Here is a 21878-nt window from a genome sequence, read left to right on the forward strand (position 1 = left end):
GAAAGGCCGAGGCGGCTCAGAGCGTGAGTACGCGTCCGGGACGAAGGACTATTAGCGAGTTACCAGACCATTTGCGAGCCAATATTTTGACGAAAAAACAGGACTATTTCTGAAATGGACGACTTTCAGGCCGGACGATTATTGAGGGACCACTGTATTGCTAACTTAATATATGTTTGTGTAAATTTGTCATCTGGCATTTATATGCATTTATAAGTGGAAAAAATGGCTTTCTGCTTTCCGGCGAAGTCTGCTTTCCGGCAGTAGTCTGGAACCTAACCTGCCGTATAAGTGAGGCACTATTGTATGTTGCCAATGATCTGGACAATTTGGAAGTGTTGAGTCTGTCTCATTTACTCCATGAATGATAAAGAAATCTCGAACCTGAGCTATTATTATTATTATTATTATTATTATTATTATTATTATTATTATTATTATTATTATTAACACAATGGCCAATTCCCACCAAGGCACGGTGGCCCCAAAAAGAAAAACTTTCACCATCATTCACTCCATCACTGTCTTCCCAGAAGGGTGCTTTACACTACAGTTTTTAAACTACAACATTAACACCCGTCCTTCAGAGTGCAGGCACTGTACTTCCCATCTCCAGGACTCAAGTCCGGCCTGCCGGTTTCCCTGAATCCCTTCATAAATGTTACTTTGCTCACACTCCAACAGCACGTCAAGTATTAAAAACCATTTGTCTCCATTCATTCCTATCAAACACGCTCACGCATGCCTGCTACTCAGACGTAAATTCAAACACCTCAACAAAGTGACTGAATGTTGGGAGAAAATTTGGCAAAAAGAGTTCTATGGCGCTGATGTCTCTGAAAATCTTATGTCCTTAAGACCTGGTGACATAGTGATTATTGACAATGATAATCCAAGGTCTCAATGGCCTCTTGGAAAAATAGTAACCATACATCCTGATGCAAATGGAACTATCAGGACAATTGAAGTTTGAGCAAAGGTGTAGTGAATAAGCAGACAGTAGATAAACAAGTGCCGTTAGAATTACACTGTGTTGAAAACAAACGTAGTGATTCTCCAGAAACCCTACATGACTAAAGTTGTTAAGAAGAGACAATCAGCAGTGGTGGCCAGTGAGAAACTCAAAATGATGCTAAAAGATGAATATATGTTGCAGTGATAACACCAGGAGGCAGCTCTGACGAGACCTCACACACACACAGGCTTTTGAATCTCTGCACAAAATTCAACTTAAACCAGCAAATAATAGAGCCTACTAGACAGGAGAATACACTAGACCTCATCTTCACTAACAATGATGATCTGATACGAAATGTCACCATATCAAAAACAATATACTCAGATCACAACATAATTGAGGTTCAGACATGTATGCGTGGAGCCCCAGACCGACAAAATGAGATTAGTCACGAGGGAGCCTTTACCAAATTCAACTTCAATAACAAGAACGAAGTGGGACCAAGTAAATCAAGTCCTAAATGATATAAGCTGGGAAGATAGACTAAGCAACACAGACCCCAACTTATGCCTAGGACAGATTAACTCGGTGGCACTCGATGTATGCTCAAGGCTTATTCCTTTAAGAAAAAGGAGTAGGCGTAAAATAGAAAGAGACAGGCGCTCCCTTTACAGGCGACGGAAAAGAATAACAGAGCGGCTAAAAGAGGCCAATATATCTGAAATGAGTAGAGAGTCACTGGTCAGAGAAATAGCAAACATCGAACTTAAGCTAAAGGAATCTTATAGGAGTCAGGAATTGCGGGAAGAACTAAAAGTCATAAATGAAATCGAGAGAAACTTAAAGTATTTCTTTTCTTATGCCAAATCAAAGTTGAGAACAACATCCAATATTGGGCTCCTACTTAAACAAGATGGGTCCTACACAGATGACAGCAAGGAAATGAGTGAGCTACTCAAGTCCCAATATGACTCGGTTTTTAGCAAGCCACTAACCAGACTAAGAATCGAAGATCAAAATGAATTTTTTATGAGAGAGCCACAGAATTTGGTTAACACAAGCCTATCTGATATTATCCTGACATCAAATGACTTCGAACAGGCGATAAATGACATGCCCATGCACTCTGCCCCAGGGCCAGACTCATGGAACTCCGTGTTCATCAAGAACTGCAAGAAGCGCCTATCACGAGCTTTTACCATACTATGGAGAGGGAGCATGGACACAGGGGTCGTCCCACAGTTACTAAAAACAACAGACATAGCCCCACTCCACAAAGGAGGAAGTAAAGCAATAGCAAAGAACTACAGACTGATAGCACTAACATCCCATATCATAAAAATCTTTGAAAGGGTCCTAAGAAGCAAGATCGCCACCCATCTAGATACCCATCAATAACAACCCAGGGCAACATGGGTTTAGAGCAGGTCGCTCCTGTCTGTCTCAGCTACTGGATCACTACGACAAGGTCCTAGATGCACTAGAACACAAAAAGAATGCAGATGTAATACATACAGACATTGCAAAAGCCTTCGACAAGTGTGACCATGGCGTAATAGCGCACAAAATGCGTGCTAAAGGAATAACAGGAAAAGTTGGTAGATCTTTCTTTCAACATACCAGCCGTATCCCACCGAGGCGGGGTGGCCCAAAAGAAAAAACTAAAGTTTCTCTTTTTAAATTTAGTAATATATACAGGAGAAGGGGTTACTAGCCCCTTGCTCCCGGCATTTTAGTCGCCTCTTACAACACGCATGGCTTACGGAGGAAGAATTCTGTTCCACTGCCCCATGGAGGTAAGAGGAAATAAACAAGAACAAGAACTAGAAAGAAAATAGAAGAAAACCCAGAGGGGTGTGTGTGTGTATATATATGCTTGTACATGTATGTGTAGTGTGACCTAAATGCAAGTAGAAGTAGCAAGACATACCTGAAATCTTGCATGTTTATGAGACACAAAAGACACCAGCAATCCTACCATCATGTAAAACAATTACAGGCTTTCGTTGTACACTCACTTGGCAGGACGGTAGTACCTCCCTGGGTGGTTGCTGTTTACCAACCTACTAAAGTTGGTAGATGGATCTATAATTTCCTCACAAACAGAACACAGAGAGTAGTAGTCAACAGAGTAAAGTCTGAGGCGGCTATGGTGAAAAGCTCTGTTCCACAAGGCACAGTACTCGCTCCCATCTTATTTCTCATCCTCATATCTGACATAGACAAGGATGTCAGCCACAGCACCGTGTCTTCCTTTGCAGATGACACCCGAATCTGCATGACAGTGACTGCACGGCAGACACTGCACGGCTCCAGGCGGACATCAACCAAATCTTTCAGTGGGCTGCAGAAAACAATATGAAGTTCAATGATGAGAAATTTCAATTACTCCGATATGGTAAACATGAGGAAATTAAAACATCATCAGAGTACAAAACAAATTCCTTCCACAAAACAGAGCGAAAAACCAACGTCAAAGACCTGGGAGTGATCATGTCAGAGGATCTCACCTTCAAGGACCATAACATTGTATCAATCGCATCTGCTAGAAAAATGACAAGATGGATAATGAGAACCTTCAAAACTAGGGATGCCAAGCCCATGATGACACTCTTCAGGTCGCTTGTTCTATCTAGGCTAGAATATTGCTGCACACTAACAGCACCTTTCAAGGCAGGTGAAATTGCTGACCTAAAAAATGCACAGAGAACCTTCACAGTGTGCATAACGGAGATAAAACACCTCAATTACTGGGAGTGCTTGAAGTTTCTGATCCTGTATTCCCTGGAACGCAGGCGGGAGAGACATGATTATATACACTTGGAAAATCCTAGAGGGACTAGTACCGAACTTGCACACGAAAATCACTCACAACGAAAGCAAAAGACTCGGCAGACGATGCAACATCCCCCCAATGAAAAGCAGGGGTGTCACTAGCACGTTAAGAGACGATACAATAAGTGTCAGGAGCCCGAGACTGTTCAACTGCCTCCCAGCATACATAAGAGGAATTACCAATAGACCCCTGGCAGTCTTCAAGCAGGCACTGGACAAGCACCTAAAGTCGGTACCTGACCAGCCGGGCTGTGGCTTGTACGTTGGACTGCATGCAGCCAGCAGTAACAGCCTGGTTGATCAGGCTCTGATCCACCATGAGGCCTGGTCACAGACCGGGCCACGGGGGCGTTGACCTCCGGAACTCTCTCCAGGTAAACTCCAGTGAACTTTTGCCCTCCCCCCACATGTGCAAAAAATTCTCCAGTAAAGGGGGTATCTCTCAGCCCTCTCAGCCCTCTGAGGATCTTAGCCCTCCCGGAAGGGGCTAGTGGACTCTTCCTTCCTCACACACAACTTCATTAAAACCACATGTGTACCAGGCATCTCCATGCACGGCTCTCTCCTTGCTAGAGTTCCTGATCAACTACACAACACGGTTAAACAAAGAGTAATTACTCTTTTCTCCATAGCAGGAAAATTAAGAGAAAACCTGCGCTCCACTTTTCTTAAAGTCGGGGACATTACGACTTCTAGTTCGCAGATAAACAACAAGGAAACAATCTTCTTGTGTTATTCCTTGTTGCAATGTGTAGTAAGGAAGAGATATAAAGCTAAACTCAGCAGTTCTTTGTGCGGACGTGACTGGTGGGCGTTGGGCAAGGCGACAAGCTAGGTTGAATTCAGATATCAGAGAGTGACCACATCACAAATCTCCTGCTGAAAACAAAGAAAATAATGACTCTGTGCAGTAAACTCAGAAATACTGTCAATTTCCACTAGGTAAACTAGTGTCAAAAGGAAACATGAGTGTATTATTGCGGAATAATCCTGATAAAGTGTAAAAGTTCGTGTCACAGTATGTATTCAGGTGTTATGAACAAAGGGACAAGATATTACCCTATCGCTTAAAGTAGGACCAACGTGACTCCCAATCAACGAGTGAGGACAATATAACTATGCATCTGTAGCAGCCTACTCAAGACAACAATACTGGGGTCACATTTCCCCAACAACAAACTTGGGGAAATTAGGTCAGTTACAATACCCAGGTAAGTCCAGCCATACCCACATCTAATTACATTAGCTGCAGCTAATAGGTAGAGGCGAGACTGACTGGAGTTACCAATAGATCCCGTGATGCGTGGGTGATTCACCCAAAACCAAGTGAGTATCACTATGCATTTCAGATGATAGTGAAATGCTGAGATATACGCTCCATTGGGGCAAATTGTTTTTCTAACTCACCTGTTAATCAACAGCCACTGTGGACACAGACAGCACCCTGAAGGGATTTCCAGGGAAAGGCTACTGAAAATCATGCTGTTAAAAGATAAGTAACACTTGTCTTATGTTTGTTTCATGTAGGAAAGTGTACTTACCTAACCAGTTCTCCAAATAGTGTCCCTTCTGCCTTGACAAGCCCATCTTACACGTAATCTTACATGGAGAACACCCAGCCCATAATTCAATAACATTACAAACCTAAGTAATGGAGTATTAGGCAGACCACAGTGCTCTGCAATGTCATGACAGAGCCTGATGTGCCATTCTTTATTGGTCTTACCTCACTCTTCACAATTATAAAACATGTATAAAAAATATTCCCTGTATAACTCTGCATATTGTGTCATTACATCCATAATTGCCATCTTCATGCCTCTACATCTACAATCATCCGGTAAACAAAGTCATTTTTACTTGAACTCTGGAGCACAATATTTCAAATACAGCCTCTCCTCACATAGCGACGTACTTGTTTACCGACCACTAGGACTTATGACCAGTATGCAAACCTAAATAATGTATATAAAAACTGATTTCCTCTATTCTGTTTATTACAGTATACAGTAAACTACTGTATAAACATTTAAAAATATACCAGAAATGTTATAAATGGTGCAAAGGTGACATTAAAAAAATATCTAAAGATGGCTGACACAAATTCACTACCAGTATAGTATGCTCCTCACTTAACGACTAACTCACTTACCGACCTACTCTTAGGAACAGAACCCCATCGTTCAGTCAGGAGAGGCTGTATTGTCCAAAATGCCATTTTCATTACCATATTAGATGGTGTAGCCTCACAGGATCTGTCGAGATCTATGACGAGAACTAACCAGTAACACTCTCATAAACTTTCTTTCCCCACCTGCTGTTTGAAGGCGCCCTTCTCATCGGCTTCTTTGGCTTTCTTTGGCATGAACTCTTGTAGGTGGTTAGACAGTTTCATCAGGAGCTGGTCACTTATAACAACTGTGTCACAGAAGACTCTCGCAGTTGCTGTGGATTTCTTATCCTGGCGGCGTTTTAGGGCAACATCCACCAGTTGATTCCCCTCCTCTGGGCTGAATACCGTAGGCAACAATGGCTGTCAAATAAACAATCAATGTATGCTCAAGTAGGGATGTGTAGATCAAGTGTTTACATTGAAGCATATATATGAACAGTATTTAGATAAAGGTAGGGAAGTTTTTATTGCATTTATGGATTTAGAAAAGGCATATGATAGAATGGATAGAGGAGCAATGTGGCAGATGTTGCAAGTATATGGAATAGGTGGTAAGTTACTAAATGCTGTAAAGAGTTTTTATGAGGATAGTGAGGCTCAGGTTAGGGTGAGTAGAAGAGAGGGAGACTACTTCCCGGTAAAAGTAGGTCTTAGACAGGGATGTGTAATGTCACCATGGTTGTTTAATATATTTATAGATGGGGTTGTAAGAGAAGTAAATGCTAGGGTGTTCGGGAGAGGGGTGGGATTAAATTATGGGAAATCAAATACAAAATGGGAAGTGACACAGTTACGTTTTGCTGATGATACTGTGCTTATAGGAGATTCTAAAGAAAAATTGCAAAGGTTAGACTAATTTGGGAGCATGTGTAAAGGTAGAAAGTTGAAAGTGAACATAGAAAAGAGTAAGATTATGAGGGTATCAAATTATTTAGATAAAGAAAAATTGGATATCAAATTGCGGAGGAGTAAGGTAGAAGTGAATTTTTTTTTTTTTTTTTTCAACATGTCGGCCGTCTCCCACCGAGGCAGGGTGACCCAAAAAAGAAAGAAAATCCCCAACAAGAAAATACTTTCATCATCATTCAACACTTTCACCACACTCACACATTATCACTGTTTTTGCAGAGGTGCTCAGAATACAACAGTTTAGAAGCATATACATATAAAGATACACAACATATCCCTCCAAACTGCCAATATCCCAAACCCCCTCCTTTAAAGTGCAGGCATTGTACTTCCCATTTCCAGGACTCAAGTCCGACTATATGAAAATAACCGGTTTCCCTGAATCCCTTCACTAAATATTACCCTGCTCACACTCCAACAGATCATCAGGTCTCAAGTACCATTCGTCTCCATTCACTCCTGTCTAACACGCTCATGCACACTTGCTGGAAGTCCAAGCCCCTCGCCCACAAAACCTCCTTTACCCCCTCTCTCCAACCCTTTCGAGGACGACCCCTACCCCACCTTCCTTCCCCTATAGATTTACATGTATATGCTTTCCATGTCATTCTACTTTGATCCATTCTCTCTAAATGACCAAACCACCTCAACAACCCCTCTTCTGCTCTCTGACTATTACTTTTATTAACTCCACACCTTTTCCTAATTTCCACACTCCGAATTTTCTGCATAATATTTACACAACACATTGCCCTTAGACAGGACATCTCCACTGCCTCCAACCGTCTCCTCGCTGCTGCATTTACCACCAAGCTTCACACCCATATAAGAGTGTTGGTACCACTATACTTTCATACATTCCCTTCATTGCCTCCATAGACAACGTTTTTTGACCCCACATATACCTCAACGCACCACTCACCTTTTTTCCCTCATAAATTCTATGATTAACCTCATCCTTCATAAATCCATCCGCCGACACGTCAACTCCCAAGTATCTGAAAACATTCACTTCTTCCATACTCCTCCCCAATTTGATATCCAATTTTTCTTTATCTAAATCATCTGATACCCTCATCACCTTCCTCTTTTCTATGTTCACTTTCAACTTTCTACCTTTACACACATTCCCAAACTCATCCACTAACCTTTGCATTTTTTCTTTAGAATCTCCCATAAGCACAGAATCATCAGCAAAAAGTAACTGTGTCAATTCCCATTTTGAATTTGATTCCCCATAATTTAATCCCACCCCTCTCCTGAACACCCTAGCATTTACTTCCTTTACAACCCCATCTATAAATATATTAAACAACCATGGTGACATTACACATCCCTGTCCAAGATCTACTTTTACCGGGAAGTAGTCTCCCTCTCTTCTACACACCCTAACCTGAGCCTCACTATCCTCATAAAAACTCATTACAGCATTTAATAACTTACCACCTATTCCAAATACTTGCAACATCTGCCACATTGTTCCCCTATCCATTCTATCATATGCCTTTTCTAAATCCACAAATGCAATAAAAACTTCCCTACCTTTATCTAAATACTGTTCACATATATGCTTCAATGTAAACACTTGATCTACACATCCCCTACCCACTCTGAAACCTCCTTGCTCATCCGCAATCCTACATTCTGTCTTACCTATAATTCTTTCAATTATAGCCCTACCGTACACTTTTCCTGGTATACTCAGTAAACTTATTCCTCTATAATTTTTACAATCTCTTCTATCCCCTTTCCCTTTAAATAAAGGGACTATACATGCTCTCTGCCAATCCCTAGGTACCTTCCCCTCTTTCATGCATTTATTAAACAAAAGTACCAACCACTCCAACACTATATCCCCCCCTGCTTTTAACATTTCTGTCATGATCCCATCAGTTCCAGCTGCTTTACCCCCTTTCATTCTATGTAATGCCTCACGTACCTCCCCCACACTTACATTCTGCTCTTCTTCACTCCTAAAAGATGCTATACCTCCATGACCAGTGCATGAAATTACCGCCTCCCTTTCTTCCTCAACATTTAAAAGTTCCTCAAAATATTCTCGCCATCTACCTAATACCTCCATCTCCCCATCTACTAACTCCCCTACTCTGTTTTTAACTGACAAATCCATACTTTCACTAGGCTTTCTTAACTTGTTTAACTCACTCCAAAATTTTTTCTTATTTTCATTAAAATTTCTTGACAGTGCCTCTCCCACTCTATCATCTGCTCTCCTTTTGCACTCTCTCACCACTCTCTTTACCTTTCTTTTACTCTCCATATACTCTGCTCTTCTTATAACACTTCTGCTTTTTAAAAACCTCTAATAAGCTACCTTTTTCTCTTTTATCACACCCTTTACTTCATCATTCCACCAATCACTCCTCTTTCCTCCTGCACCCACCCTCCTATAACCACAAACTTCTGCCCCACATTCTAATACTGCATTTTTAAAACTATTCCAACCCTCTTCAACCCCTCCACTACTCATCTTTGCACTAGCCCACCTTTCTGCCAATAGTCGCTTATATCTCATCCGAACTTCCTCCTCCCTTAGTTTATACACTTTCACCTCCCTCATACTTGTTGTTGCCACCTTCCTCTTTTCCAGTCTACCTCTTACTCTAACTGTAGCTACAACTAAATAATGATCCGATATATCAGTTGCCCCTCTATAAACATGTACATCCTGGAGCCTACCCATCAACCTTTTATCCACCAATACATAATCTAACAAACTACTTTCATTACGTGCTACATCATACCTTGTATATTTATTTATCCTCTTTGACATAAAATATGTATTACTTATTACCAAATCTCTTTCTACACATAGCTCAATTAAAGGCTCCCCATTTACATTTACCCCTGGCACCCCAAATTTACCTACTACTCCCTCCATAACATTTTTACCCACTTTAGTATTGAAATTCCCAACCACCATTACTCTCACACTTGACTCAAAACTCCCCACGCATTCACTCAACATTTCCCAAAATCTCTCTCTCTCCTCTACACTTCTCTATTCTCCAGGTGCATACATGCTTATTATAACCCACTTTTCACATCCAATCTTTATTTTACTCCACATAATCCTTGAATTAATACATTTATAGTCCCTCTTTTCCTGCCATAGCTTATCCTTCAACATTATTGCTACTCCTTCTTTAGCTCTAACTTTTTTGAAACCCCTGACCTAATCCCATTTATTCCTCTCCATTGAAACTGTCCCATCCCCTTCAGCTTGAAACCCCTGACCTAATCCCATTTATTCCTCTCCATTGAAACTCTCCCACCCCCTTCAGCTTTGTTTCACTTAAAGACAGGACATCCAGCTTCTTCTCATTCATAACATCCACAATCATCTCTTTCTTATCATCTGCACAACATCCACGAACATTCAGACTTCCCACTTTGACAATTTTCTTCTTATTCTTTTTAGTAATCTTTACAGGAAAAGGGGTTACTAGCCCATTGTTCCCGGCATTTTAGTTGACTTTTACAATACGCATGGCTTACGGAGGAAAGATTCTTATTCCATTTCCCCATGGATATAAAAGGAAAAGTAATAAGACCAAGAACTATTAAGATAAAATCAAAGAAAACTCAGATGAGTGTATATAAATAAATGTGTACATGTAAGTGTAGTGTGAAGTGAATGTTTTCAGATATTTGGGAGTTGACGTGTCAGCGGATGGATTTATGAAGGATGAGGTTAATCATAGAACTGATGAAGGAAAAAAGGTGAGTGGTGCATTGAGGTATATGTGGAGACAAAAAATGTTATCCATGGAGGCAAAGAAGGGAATGTATGAAAGTATAGTAGTACCAACACTCTTATATGGGTGTGAAGCTTGGGTTGTAAATGTTGCAGCGAGGAGGCGGTTGGAGGCAGTGATGTCCTGTCTAAGGGCAATGTGCGGTGTAAATATTATGCAAAAAATTCGGAGTGTGGAAATTAGGAAAAGGTGAGGAGTTAGTAAAAGTATTAGTCAGAGGGCTGAAGAGGGGTTGTTAAGGTGGTTTGGTCCTTTAGAGAGAATGGATCAAAGTAGAATGACATGGAGAGCATATAAATCTGTAGGAGAAGGAAGGCAGGGTAGGGGTCGTCCTTGAAAAGGTTGGAGGGAGGGGGTAAAGGAGGTTTTGTGGGCGAGGGGCTTGGACTTCCAGCAAGCGTGCATGAGCGTGTTAGATAGGAGTGAATGGAAACGAATGGTATTTGGGACCTGACGAGCTGTTGGAGTGTGAGCAGGGTAATATTTAGTGAAGGGATTCAGGGAAACCGGTTATTTTATATAGCTGGACTTGAGTCCTGGAAATGGGAAGTACAACGCCTGCATTTTAAAGGAGGGGTTTGGGATATTGGCAGTTTGGAGGGATATGTTGTGTATCTTTATACGTATATACTTCTAAACTGTTGTTTTCTGAGCACTTCTGCAAAAACAGTGATTATGTGTGAGTGACATGAAAATGTTGAATGATGATGAAAGTATTTTCTTTTCGAGGATTTCCTTTCTTTTTGGGTCACCCTGCCTCGGTGGGAGACGGCCAACTTGTTAAAAAAAAAAAAATCTTTCTACTCATGTGTAATGTATTTGTATGTTGAAGAGTGTTTAAACATAACAAAGCTTTAAAATTATGTTTTGTTTGTGTTAGGAAAGTAGCAATATTACTTGATATGACATGACTGCATATCTGTTAGATCTAGTCTTACCTAAAATTTTTGCCAAACTACTGGATCAACTAAAATTTTGTACAGCCTGTATTGTAAATATTTATGTAAACACCATATGTAATATGTTGTTTAATTATTTATTCTGATGTTCTAAAATATTTAAGAATGATAATAATGAAATACTCCATGGATAAGTAGCACAGAATTCTTCCTCTGTAAACCATACGTGTCTTAAGAGACAACTAAAACGGCGGGAGCAGGGGGCTAGTAACCCCTTCTCCTGTTTCTATTACTAAATTTAAAAAGAGAAACTTTCATTTTTCTTTATGGGCCACCCTGCCTTGGTGGGATACGGCCTCTTTGTTGAAAGAATAACAATAATGAGATCAGTTGATGAGATATGTCCCAAAACAATATTCCAACTAATCTTCGTCTTCTGTGTTATCAATCATTAAAATGCATGGTTTTGAAGGAAAACCTATTTCTACTTCAGAACCTGTTGACCAATTTAGTAACACAACAAGCACACTATCACAACTCTCCTCATTTCTAAACATTTCCAATATAGACTGCTTGGCTCACCAGCTCTATAGTCACTGAATAACCTGTCATGAGTGTTACACAAAACACAAGGAAGTTTTCCACATGGAGGAACAATCCTAAGAGTACCTAGTGTAAAAAAAAAGATGGGGTTGGGATGATGGTTGCATTCCATGTATAAAAATGACTTTCCACTGTGGAAATTTTCAGCACTTGACAAAAGGATGCAGGCTCCACCTATTTTAGCGCATGGTGATTCCCAGTGCCCTTCAACATCCACAGAAAGGATGAACCTTGAACTGCTGGCTGACTCAAGCTTTCCCCACTGCTAGAGTCCTGGGAAATTGTGTCTTACTGATCTTTGAACACCTATATGACTTAATTGTTAAACAAACAGCCAGCAACAAGGCAAGACTCATGGAATTATTAAATGCTTTATGCTTCATGTCCACATATTTCCTTTGCACACAAGCCTGGAGTGTGCCTTAAAAAACAAGCACCAAAGTAACTCCAATGAGTTTCAGTTCCCACAACTTTCCATGTGCTGTGTTCCTTGCACTTCAGCAGAGCTTCATCACAGAAAAATATATTATTCTTCATCTTACAGTTACACTCAGTTACCTCAAGGAAATAGAAGCAATCATACAGAAATTTTTAAGGTTAACTTTTGGTATTCTTTGAAAATCTGTTAAATATTCAAACATTTTAATAACACAAAAATATTTGAGTTAATAACAGAATAATAGGTACATGGTACTGCTACATGGGATAATATTTTTCTAATGTCTTTTGATTAAAAATGTATTAAATGATTCACACTTAGACATCAACTTCTTATGGTTGCAGGGCACGCAGGTGGAAGACGTGAGACAAAGTCACACCGAGCATAACAAGTCTTCATGTAAACGCTCTCATTAGAGCTAAACACTATCCTGATAAAGGCTTCTGCTACGTATGTCTCTGTCTTTATCAACGTCTTATATTTTCACATCTACAAGCATAGAACTGTATTAAGAAAATATGAAATTAATATACCTGTACTTACATAGATATCTACCCAGCCCCCAGACATCAATGCATCATCGATAGCAGCATCAATCTGGTCAATGAGATTCGGCCCCACACACACATCACCCACAAAGGTCAAATCTTCATTCTTGTAGTGCCGCCGGATATGTGCCTCTGGATCGCTTATGTCTAGCCGACGCAGTGCCTCAAACTCTGCATGATACCAATCATTGATTAAAATGTGCTGCAGAGTACTAACAATTGAAAGATCACTTTATTTATTTATTGCAAGTACACCTACCATCCGACTTACGACTGAGTTCGGTTCCGAGAAACTGGTCGTAAGTCAAAATGGACCTAAGTTGAAATGGACGTAAGTCGAACTTTACTACTGAATATCAACATAACATTTTTGTAATGACTCTATTTTATTGTTTTATTTTGGTATTTCATGTTTTACTTTACTTTTTATGCTGTTAGTACTGTATTTTATACTGTAAGGTTTAGGATAAACACTGTGTACAACACAAACACTTGTTTATTTCCCAGAAATTTGGCATAAAAAACACGGTCTTAAGTCGAGTCGTCGTATGTCAAGCAGGTCGTAAGTCGGATGGTAGGTGTACATGTACAAGGTATACAGGCCTAGCTGACAACAATGACACTACTATATAGAAAGCCCCTTGTTATGCTCAGCAAGTCGAGCAAATTAGGTGAGTGTCCCAGGATGCGACCCACACCAGCCGACTATCACCCAGGTACCCATTTTACTGATGGGGAACATAGACAACAGGTGGAAAGAAACATGCCCAATGTTTCTACTCTGGCCGGGAATCAAACCCAGGCCCTTGCCGTGTGAAGGGAGAACGTTAGCCACCAGCTTGTTTATATATCAGTACAAGATTAAATACAAGTAGCCTGAATACTGTGCAAAATATCCTGCAATCTTTCCCATTCAATATAAATTTAGCATAAATCTGCACCTTCCATCAGAAAAAAGCTCTGGTGGCCTGGTGGTTAACGCTCTCGCTTCACACGGTGAGGGCCTGGGTTCGATTCCCAGCTAGAGTAGAAACATTGGACGTGTTTCTTTCCACCTGTTGTCTATGTTCCCCATCAGTAAAATGGGTACCTGGGTGTTAGTCGACTGGTGTGGGTCGCATCCTGGGACACTGACCTAAGGAGGCCTGGTCACAGACCGGGCCGCGGGGGCGTTGACCCCCGGAACTCTCTCCAGGTAAACTCCAGGTAGACAATAAATTCATAAATAATGAGAAGCCAATTTCTTACTGAAGACAAAACATACAGTTTATTAATTTATTCCAATTTCATAATTATGATTGGTAAGACTAACTAGGCATCAATAATAATAGCTACACTGAAGAGTTCCTCACAGCACTACCTCAGGAATAGGAAGTCTCCTCTCACAAACCAACCAGAGGCCAACCACACACTGATGGAAAGCAAGCAGGAAAGTTGTGGATGAGCAGACTGCATATTCCTGAGCTGCAAAAAAAAAATAAAAAAAGCTTTGACACCGTAGTACTAAAAAGTACATACGAAAGGAGAACTGCAGCAGGCCTACTGGCCCATGCTAAGCAGGCACAGTTGTAGATTAAAACCAAACAAATCACCGAGCCCAAAGAACTGTTCTCAAAGGTTATAAAGGAATGTAAGAAGGAACTTAGCAAACCATTAGCTAGTCCTTCAACAGATCACTACAATGGAAATATAAACACACATGCAGTATAATGAGATCCTTTATTGACAATGTTTCGCCCACACAGTGGGCTTTTTCAAGTCACAAATAGATCTGTTTGTGACTTGAAAAAGCCCATCATTCCACCATCTAAAAATAGGAGAGGAGAGTTATTAAATGGAGAGTTAGAGGTATTGGGAAGATGGAGGGAATATTTTGAGGAACTGTTAAATGTTGATGAAGATAAGGAAGCTGTGATTTTGTGTATAGGGCAAGGAGGAATAACATATTGTAAGAGTGAGGAAAAGCCACTTGTGAGTGTGGGGGAAGTTCGTGAGGCAGTAGGTAAAATGAAAGGGGGTAAGGCAACTGGGATTGATGGGATAAAGATAGAAATGTTAAAAGCAGGTGGGGATATAGTTCTGGAGTGGTTGGTGCTATTATTTAATAAAAGTATGGAAGAGGGTAAGGTACCTAGGGATTGGCAGAGAGCATGCATAGTTCCTTTGTATAAAGGCAAAGGGGACAAAAGAGCATGGAACCCTCACCTAGTCAGACACAAAGAAAATGTTGAGAAGCTCAATAAAGTGTAAAGTTATTCAGTCAAGACTGATCAGAGGAGCAAATTATCTTGCTTGTCATGAAAATTTAAAATTATTCAATGGGACTGATTAGAGGAATGAGCTATGAGAAAAAAAAATTTCACCTAAAGCAACAGAAAACAGGAAAGAATTTAATCATGACACACTAAATACTTTAGGGAATTGACATGGTAGATAAGGAGATTACCAACAGCTTGAGTGATCAGACACCAAGCCACAAATACTGGACAAGAGGAGTAAGCCCCCACAACTCCTTGTGCTGAATAACACAAATACGTTTAACCCTTTGACTGTCGCGACCGTATATATACGTCTTACGAGGTACCTTGTTTGACGTGTATAAACTCATAAATTCTAGTGGCTTCAAATCAAGCAGGAGAAAGCTGGTAGGCCCACATGTGAGAGAATGGGCCTGTGTGGTCAGTGTGCACCATATAAAAAAACCTGGAGCATGCAGTGCATAATGAGAGAAAAAAAAACTCTGACCGTTTTTTTTAATTAAAATGCCGACTTTGTGGTCTATTTTCGTATAGTATTTATGGTTGTATTCTCGTTTTCTTGGTCTCACTTGACAGAATGGAAAATATATTATAGAAATAGAGGTGATTTTGATTGATTTTACTATAAAAAGAACCTGGAAATGGAGCTCAAAGTACGGGAAATGTTTGATTTTTGCCGATTTTCAAAAGTAAACAAATGATGTCATTGTCCAATAAATGTCCAACTAGCCATTCTAATATGCAGTCATGAATGGGTTGATGTTATTTATACAATTATTACAGTATTGCAGTAGTCTGCATAAAAGTAAATCTTCTACTTTTTGTTTGAATAAAAATTCAAAACAGAAAGCAAGAGTAATATCAGAGGGGCCTGGAGACATGACTGATGAACAAAGAAAATGTTATTTTAGAGCCAGGAATGTCTGCATTGTTCATTCTGGTCCTTATTTTGAAATTATCATATTTCTTAATTTTAGTGAAATTGGCCAAATTACACATTTCTGACCACATTATTGGGTAATTGAAATTGGTAAATGGGCAGTTTCTTGTACTCAATCGATAGAAAAAATGGAGTTCTAAAGAAATAGCTATGAGTTTGGTCGACTGGAACAATGGAATTAGCCGAAAATAGGGCTCAAAGTGGGCAAAATCGCCGATTTGTAAATATCGCCGAGGTCGCTAACTTCGCGAGAGCGTAATTCCATCAGTTTTTCATCAAATTTCATTTTATTGGTGTCATTACAATCGGGAAAAGATTCTCTATCATTTCATTAGAATTTTTTTTTTTTTTTTTTAATCTTGTGACACCAGGAGACACCTCAGGATTGGGGGTTGCAACAGTCAAGGGGTTAATGGTTAATGAAATGCTACTACAACAACTGAGAAAAGAATTCAGAAATGGAGCATGAATACAAACAAGACACCCAACCATTTCACAGAGATAACACAAATTATATCTACAGTATAAGAGTGGAAAAGAAGTGAAACAAGCTGGCCATTGACACAGAAGCTGACTTTGTACAGAAGTTTCAAGTGTAAATACAAATGTGCTAATTTACACCAGTCAACTTTACTTTAAGAGATTGAGCCAAGAGTGAGTGGTCACCCCATGCAAATTCAAATAGGTATTTAAAAATAGATATAGTACGGTAACTGCATAAAAAATAGTAAATACGTAAATGAATAATGAAGCTTCATTTACGACAGAGAAACACCTACATGTATAACTACACATGCTTGTTGTTAACTTTTTGCACCTGTTTAGTGGAGTTAATATATTGTGAAATTACACAATGTTCAAAGACTTCAATATTCCTTACCCAAATGATATACAGTATATGAGATCTTATACTTCCCTGACACAGCTCTGATTAATAACCTAATTTTGAAAACACAGTAAATCAGAATATCAACTTAAAATTTAAATTACTTACCTAGATAGCCATTTTGCTTCAAGAAATTGTCTACCCACTCATTCTGTGTTCTTGAATATATACTAGGTATATACATCGCTGTATAAATTTGATGACTCCCAGATAAAATGCCAGGTACCCACCCAGTTGAAATTAATTTTTCAGCAACATCTGCAATACAAACATCATAGAGAAATGTTTGAACAAAATTAACATTTTTTTTTTTTAACAAGTCGGCCGTCTCCTACCGAGGCAGGGTGACCCAAAAAGAAAGAAAAAATCTCCAAAAAGAAAGAAAATCCCCAAAAAGAAAGAAAATCCCCAAAAAGAAAGAAAATCCCCAAAAAGAAAGAAAATCCCCAAAAAGAAAATACTTTCATCATCATTTAACACTTTCACCTCAGTAACACATAATCACTGTCTTTGCAGAGGAGCCCAGATATGACAGTTTAGAAGCATATAATATAAATTATAAAACATATCCCTCCAAACTGCTAATATCCCAAACCCCTCCTTTAAAGCACAGGCATTGTGCTTCCCATTTCCAGTATTCAAGTCCGGCTATATAAAATATATAAAATATTTGTTTTTTTAAATTAGCATGATTAGGCATGCACACAATCTCCAGGACATTTTTGTCATCCCTGTCTTCAGAATTGTTGGGCATCGCTCAGGTTCTATGGTAAGAGACTCTTTGCACTCACATCCTGGCCCATGAGATTCACTCAACAGTTTTTAAAACAGCTAAATCAAGAGGTTATGAGTTTTCTGTAACAATATAAAGGTAAACATCCAGGTAGATATCTTTATGAACTCCTCCTCAACCCTTTCAGTGTCAGTCCCATTGTATCACGGCTTTGAAGTCAGTGTCAGTCTCATAGTACAACGCCATGAGCTCAGTTCACTCAGATAAGCTGTGAGCAGTAAATCTGGGCCTAGATAAAAGATAAAGAATAAAGATTTTATTTCTTTGTAAAGGCTACAATGTGTAATTACAATTTTGGTTTGCTAAGTACAAAGAAAGCCATTATCAAGCCAGGGCATTTCAGGCAGAGATATGAGAGAATGGGTCTATGCAGTAAGTGTGCACCACATAAAAAATCCTGCAGAACCCAATGCATAATGAGAAAGACTGCTACTGTGTTTTTGGTTTAAAACATCGACTTTGCGGTGTTTTTTCGTATGGTTTTTATGGCTGTATTCTTAGTTTCTTGGTCATACTTGATGGAATGGAAGATATATTACAGAAATAGAGATAATTTTGAATAGTTTCAGTACAGAAAGTAGCTTGAAATTGAGCTCAAATCAGAGGAAATGTTTGATTTTTTCACTATTCCAGGGTACACATATGATGTTACTTTCCAACACTCATCTAACTGGACAGTCTAATACGCATTTAGGAATGCATTGACATTATTTGCAAAATTATTACAATAATGCAGAAGGCTAGTAACCCCTTCTCCTGTAGACATTTACTAAAAAAGAGAAGAAGAAAAACTTTATAAAACTGGGATGCTTGAATGTGCATGGATGTAGTGTGGATGACAGGAAACAGATAATTGCTGATGTTGTGAATGAAAAGAAGTTGGATGTCCTGGCCCTAAGCGAAACAAAGCTGAAGGGGGTAGGGGAGTTTCGGTGGGGGGAAATAAATGGGATTAAATCTGGAGTATCTGAGAGAGTTAGAGCAAAGGAAGGGGTAGCAGTAATGTTGAAGGATCAGTTATGGAAGGAGAAAAGAGAATATGAATGTGTAAATTCAAGAATTATGTGGATTAAAGTAAAGGTTGGATGCGAGAAGTGGGTCATAATAAGCGTGTATGCACCTGGAGAAGAGAGGAATGCAGAGGAGAGAGAGAGATTTTGGGAGATGTTAAGTGAATGTATAGGAGCCTTTGAACCAAGTGAGAGAGTAATTGTGGTAGGGGACCTGAATGCTAAAGTAGGAGAAACTTTTAGAGAGGGTGTGGTAGGTAAGTTTGGGGTGCCAGGTGTAAATGATAATGGGAGCCCTTTGATTGAACTTTGTATAGAAAGGGGTTTAGTTATAGGTAATACATATTTTAAGAAAAAGAGGATAAATAAGTATACAAGATATGATGTAGGGCAAAATGACAGTAGTTTGTTGGATTATGTATTGGTAGATAAAAGACTGTTGAGTAGACTTCAGCATGTACATGTTTATAGAGGGGCCACAGATATATCAGATCACTTTTTAGTTGTAGCTACACTGAGAGTAAAAGGTAGATGGGATACAAGGAGAATAGAAGCATCAGGGAAGAGAGAGGTGAAGGTTTATAAACTAAAAGAGGAGGCAGTTAGGGTAAGATATAAACAGCTATTGGAGGATAGAGGGGCTAATGAGAGCATAGGCAATGGGGTCGAAGAGGTATGGGGTAGGTTTAAAAATGTAGTGTTGGAGTTTTCAGCAGAAGTTTGTGGTTACAGGAAAGTGGGTGCGGGAGGGAAGAGGAGCGATTGGTGGAATGATGATGTAAAGAGAGTAGTAAGGGAGAAAAAGTTATCATATGAAAAGTTTTTACAAAGTAGAAGTGATGCAAGGAGGGAAGAGTATATGGAGAAAAAGAGAGAGGTTAAGAGAGTGGTGAAGCAATGTAAAAAGAGAGCAAATGAGGGAGTGGGTGAGATGTTATCAACAAATTTTGTTGAAAATAAGAAAAAGTTTTGGAGTGAGATTAACAAGTTAAGGAAGCCTAGAGAACAAATGGATTTGTCTGTTAAAAAGAGGAGAGGAGAGTTATTAAATGGAGAGTTAGAGGTATTGGGAAGATGGAGGGAATATTTTGAAGAATTGTTAAATGTTGATGAAGATAGGGAAGCTGTGATTTTGTGTATAGGGCAAGGAGGAATAACATATTGTAAGAGTGAGGAAGAGCCAGTTGTGAGTGTGGGGAAAGTTCGTGAGGCAGTAGGTAAAATGAAAGGGGGTAAGGCAGCCGGGATTGATGGGATAAAGATAGAAATGTTAAAAGCAGGTGGGGATATAGTTTTGGAGTGGTTGGTGCAATTATTTAATAAATGTATGGAAGAGGTAAGGTACCTAGGGATTGGCAGAGAGCATGCATAGTTCCTTTGTATAAAGGCAAAGGGGACAAAAGAGAGTGCAAAAATTATAGGGGGATAAGTTTGTTGAGTGTGCCTGGTAAAGTGTATGGCAGAGTTATTATTGAAAGAATTAAGAGTAAGACGGAGAATAGGAATGCAGATGAACAAGGAGGTTTTAGGAAAGGTATGGGGTGTGTGGACCAGGTGTTTACAGTGAAACACATAAGTGAACAGTATTTAGATAAGGCTAAAGAGGTCTTTGTGGCATTTATGGATTTGGAAAAGGCGTATGACAGGGTGGATAGGGGGGCGATGTTGCAGGTGTATGGTGTAGGAGGTAGGTTACTGAAAGCAGTGAAGAGTTTTTACGAGGATAGTGAGGCTCAAGTTAGAGTATGTAGGAAAGAGGGAAATTATTTCCCAGTAAAAGTAGGCCTTAGACAAGGATGTGTGATGTCACCGTGGTTGTTTAATATATTTATAGATGGGGTTGTAAGAGAAGCAAATGCGAGGGTCTTGGCAAGAGGCGTGGAGTTAAAAGATAAAGAATCACACATAAAGTGGAAGTTGTCACAGTTGCTCTTTGCTGATGGCACTGTGCTCTTGGGAGATTCTGAAGAGAAGTTGCAGAGATTGGTGGATGAATTTGGTAAGGTGTGCAAAAGAAGAAAATTAAAAGTGAATACAGGAAAGAGTAAGGTTATGAGGATAAAAAGATTAGGTGATGAAAGATTGGATATCAGATTGGAGGGAGAGAGTATGGAGGAGGTGAATGTATTCAGATATTTGGGAGTGGTCGTGTCAGCGGATGGGTCTATGAAAGATGAGGTGAATCATAGAATTGATGAGGGGAAAAGGGTGAGTGGTGCACTTAGGAGTCTGTGGAGACAAAGAACTTTGTCATTGGAGGCAAAGAGGAGAATGTATGAGAGTATAGTTTTACCAACGCTCTTATATGGGTGTGAAGCATGGGTGATGAATGTTGCAGCGAGGAGAAGGCTGGAGGCAGTGGAGATGTCATGTCTGAGGGCAATGTGTTGTGTGAATATAATGCAGAGAATTCGTAGTTTGGAAGTTAGGAGGAGGTGCGGGATTACCAAAACTGTTGTCCAGAGGGCTGAAGAAGGGTTGTTGAGGTGGTTTGGACATGTATAGAGAATGGAGCGAAACAGAATAACTTCAAAAGTGTATCAGTCTGTAGTGGAAGGAAGGCGGGGTAGGGGTCGGCCTAGGAAAGGTTGGAGGGAGGGGGTAAAGGAGGTTTTGTGTGCGAGGGGCTTGGACTTCCAGAAGGCATGTGTGAGAGTGTTTGATAGAAGTGAATGGAGACAAATGGTTTTTAATATTTGACGTGCTGTTGGAGTGTGAGCAAAGTAACATTTATGAAGGGGTTCAGGGAAACTGGCAGGCCGGACTTGAGTCCTGGAGATGGGAAGTACAGTGCCTGCACTCTGAAGGAGGGGTGTTAATGTTGCAGTTTAAAAACTGTAGTGTAAAG

The 21878-nt window shown here is 39.8% G+C and overlaps 1 protein-coding gene across 1 annotated transcript in view; it reads right to left on the minus strand.

Annotated features, from left to right (window-relative positions):
• Positions 1-21878, minus strand: part of Ufl1 (UFM1 specific ligase 1) — a 229936-nt gene that overhangs the window by 136729 nt on the left and 71329 nt on the right. The window contains exons 5-7 of the mRNA XM_070081817.1: positions 17336-17485; positions 13139-13314; positions 6108-6326 (exon numbers count right to left, since the gene is read on the minus strand). Of these exons, the coding sequence (XP_069937918.1) occupies positions 6108-6326; positions 13139-13314; positions 17336-17485 (545 nt within the window). The remainder of the gene's footprint in view (positions 1-6107; positions 6327-13138; positions 13315-17335; positions 17486-21878) is intronic.

The sequence above is a fragment of the Cherax quadricarinatus genome, chromosome 6 (genome assembly GCF_038502225.1).
Source record: "Cherax quadricarinatus isolate ZL_2023a chromosome 6, ASM3850222v1, whole genome shotgun sequence".
Classification (NCBI taxonomy): Eukaryota; Metazoa; Arthropoda; class Malacostraca; order Decapoda; family Parastacidae; genus Cherax; species Cherax quadricarinatus.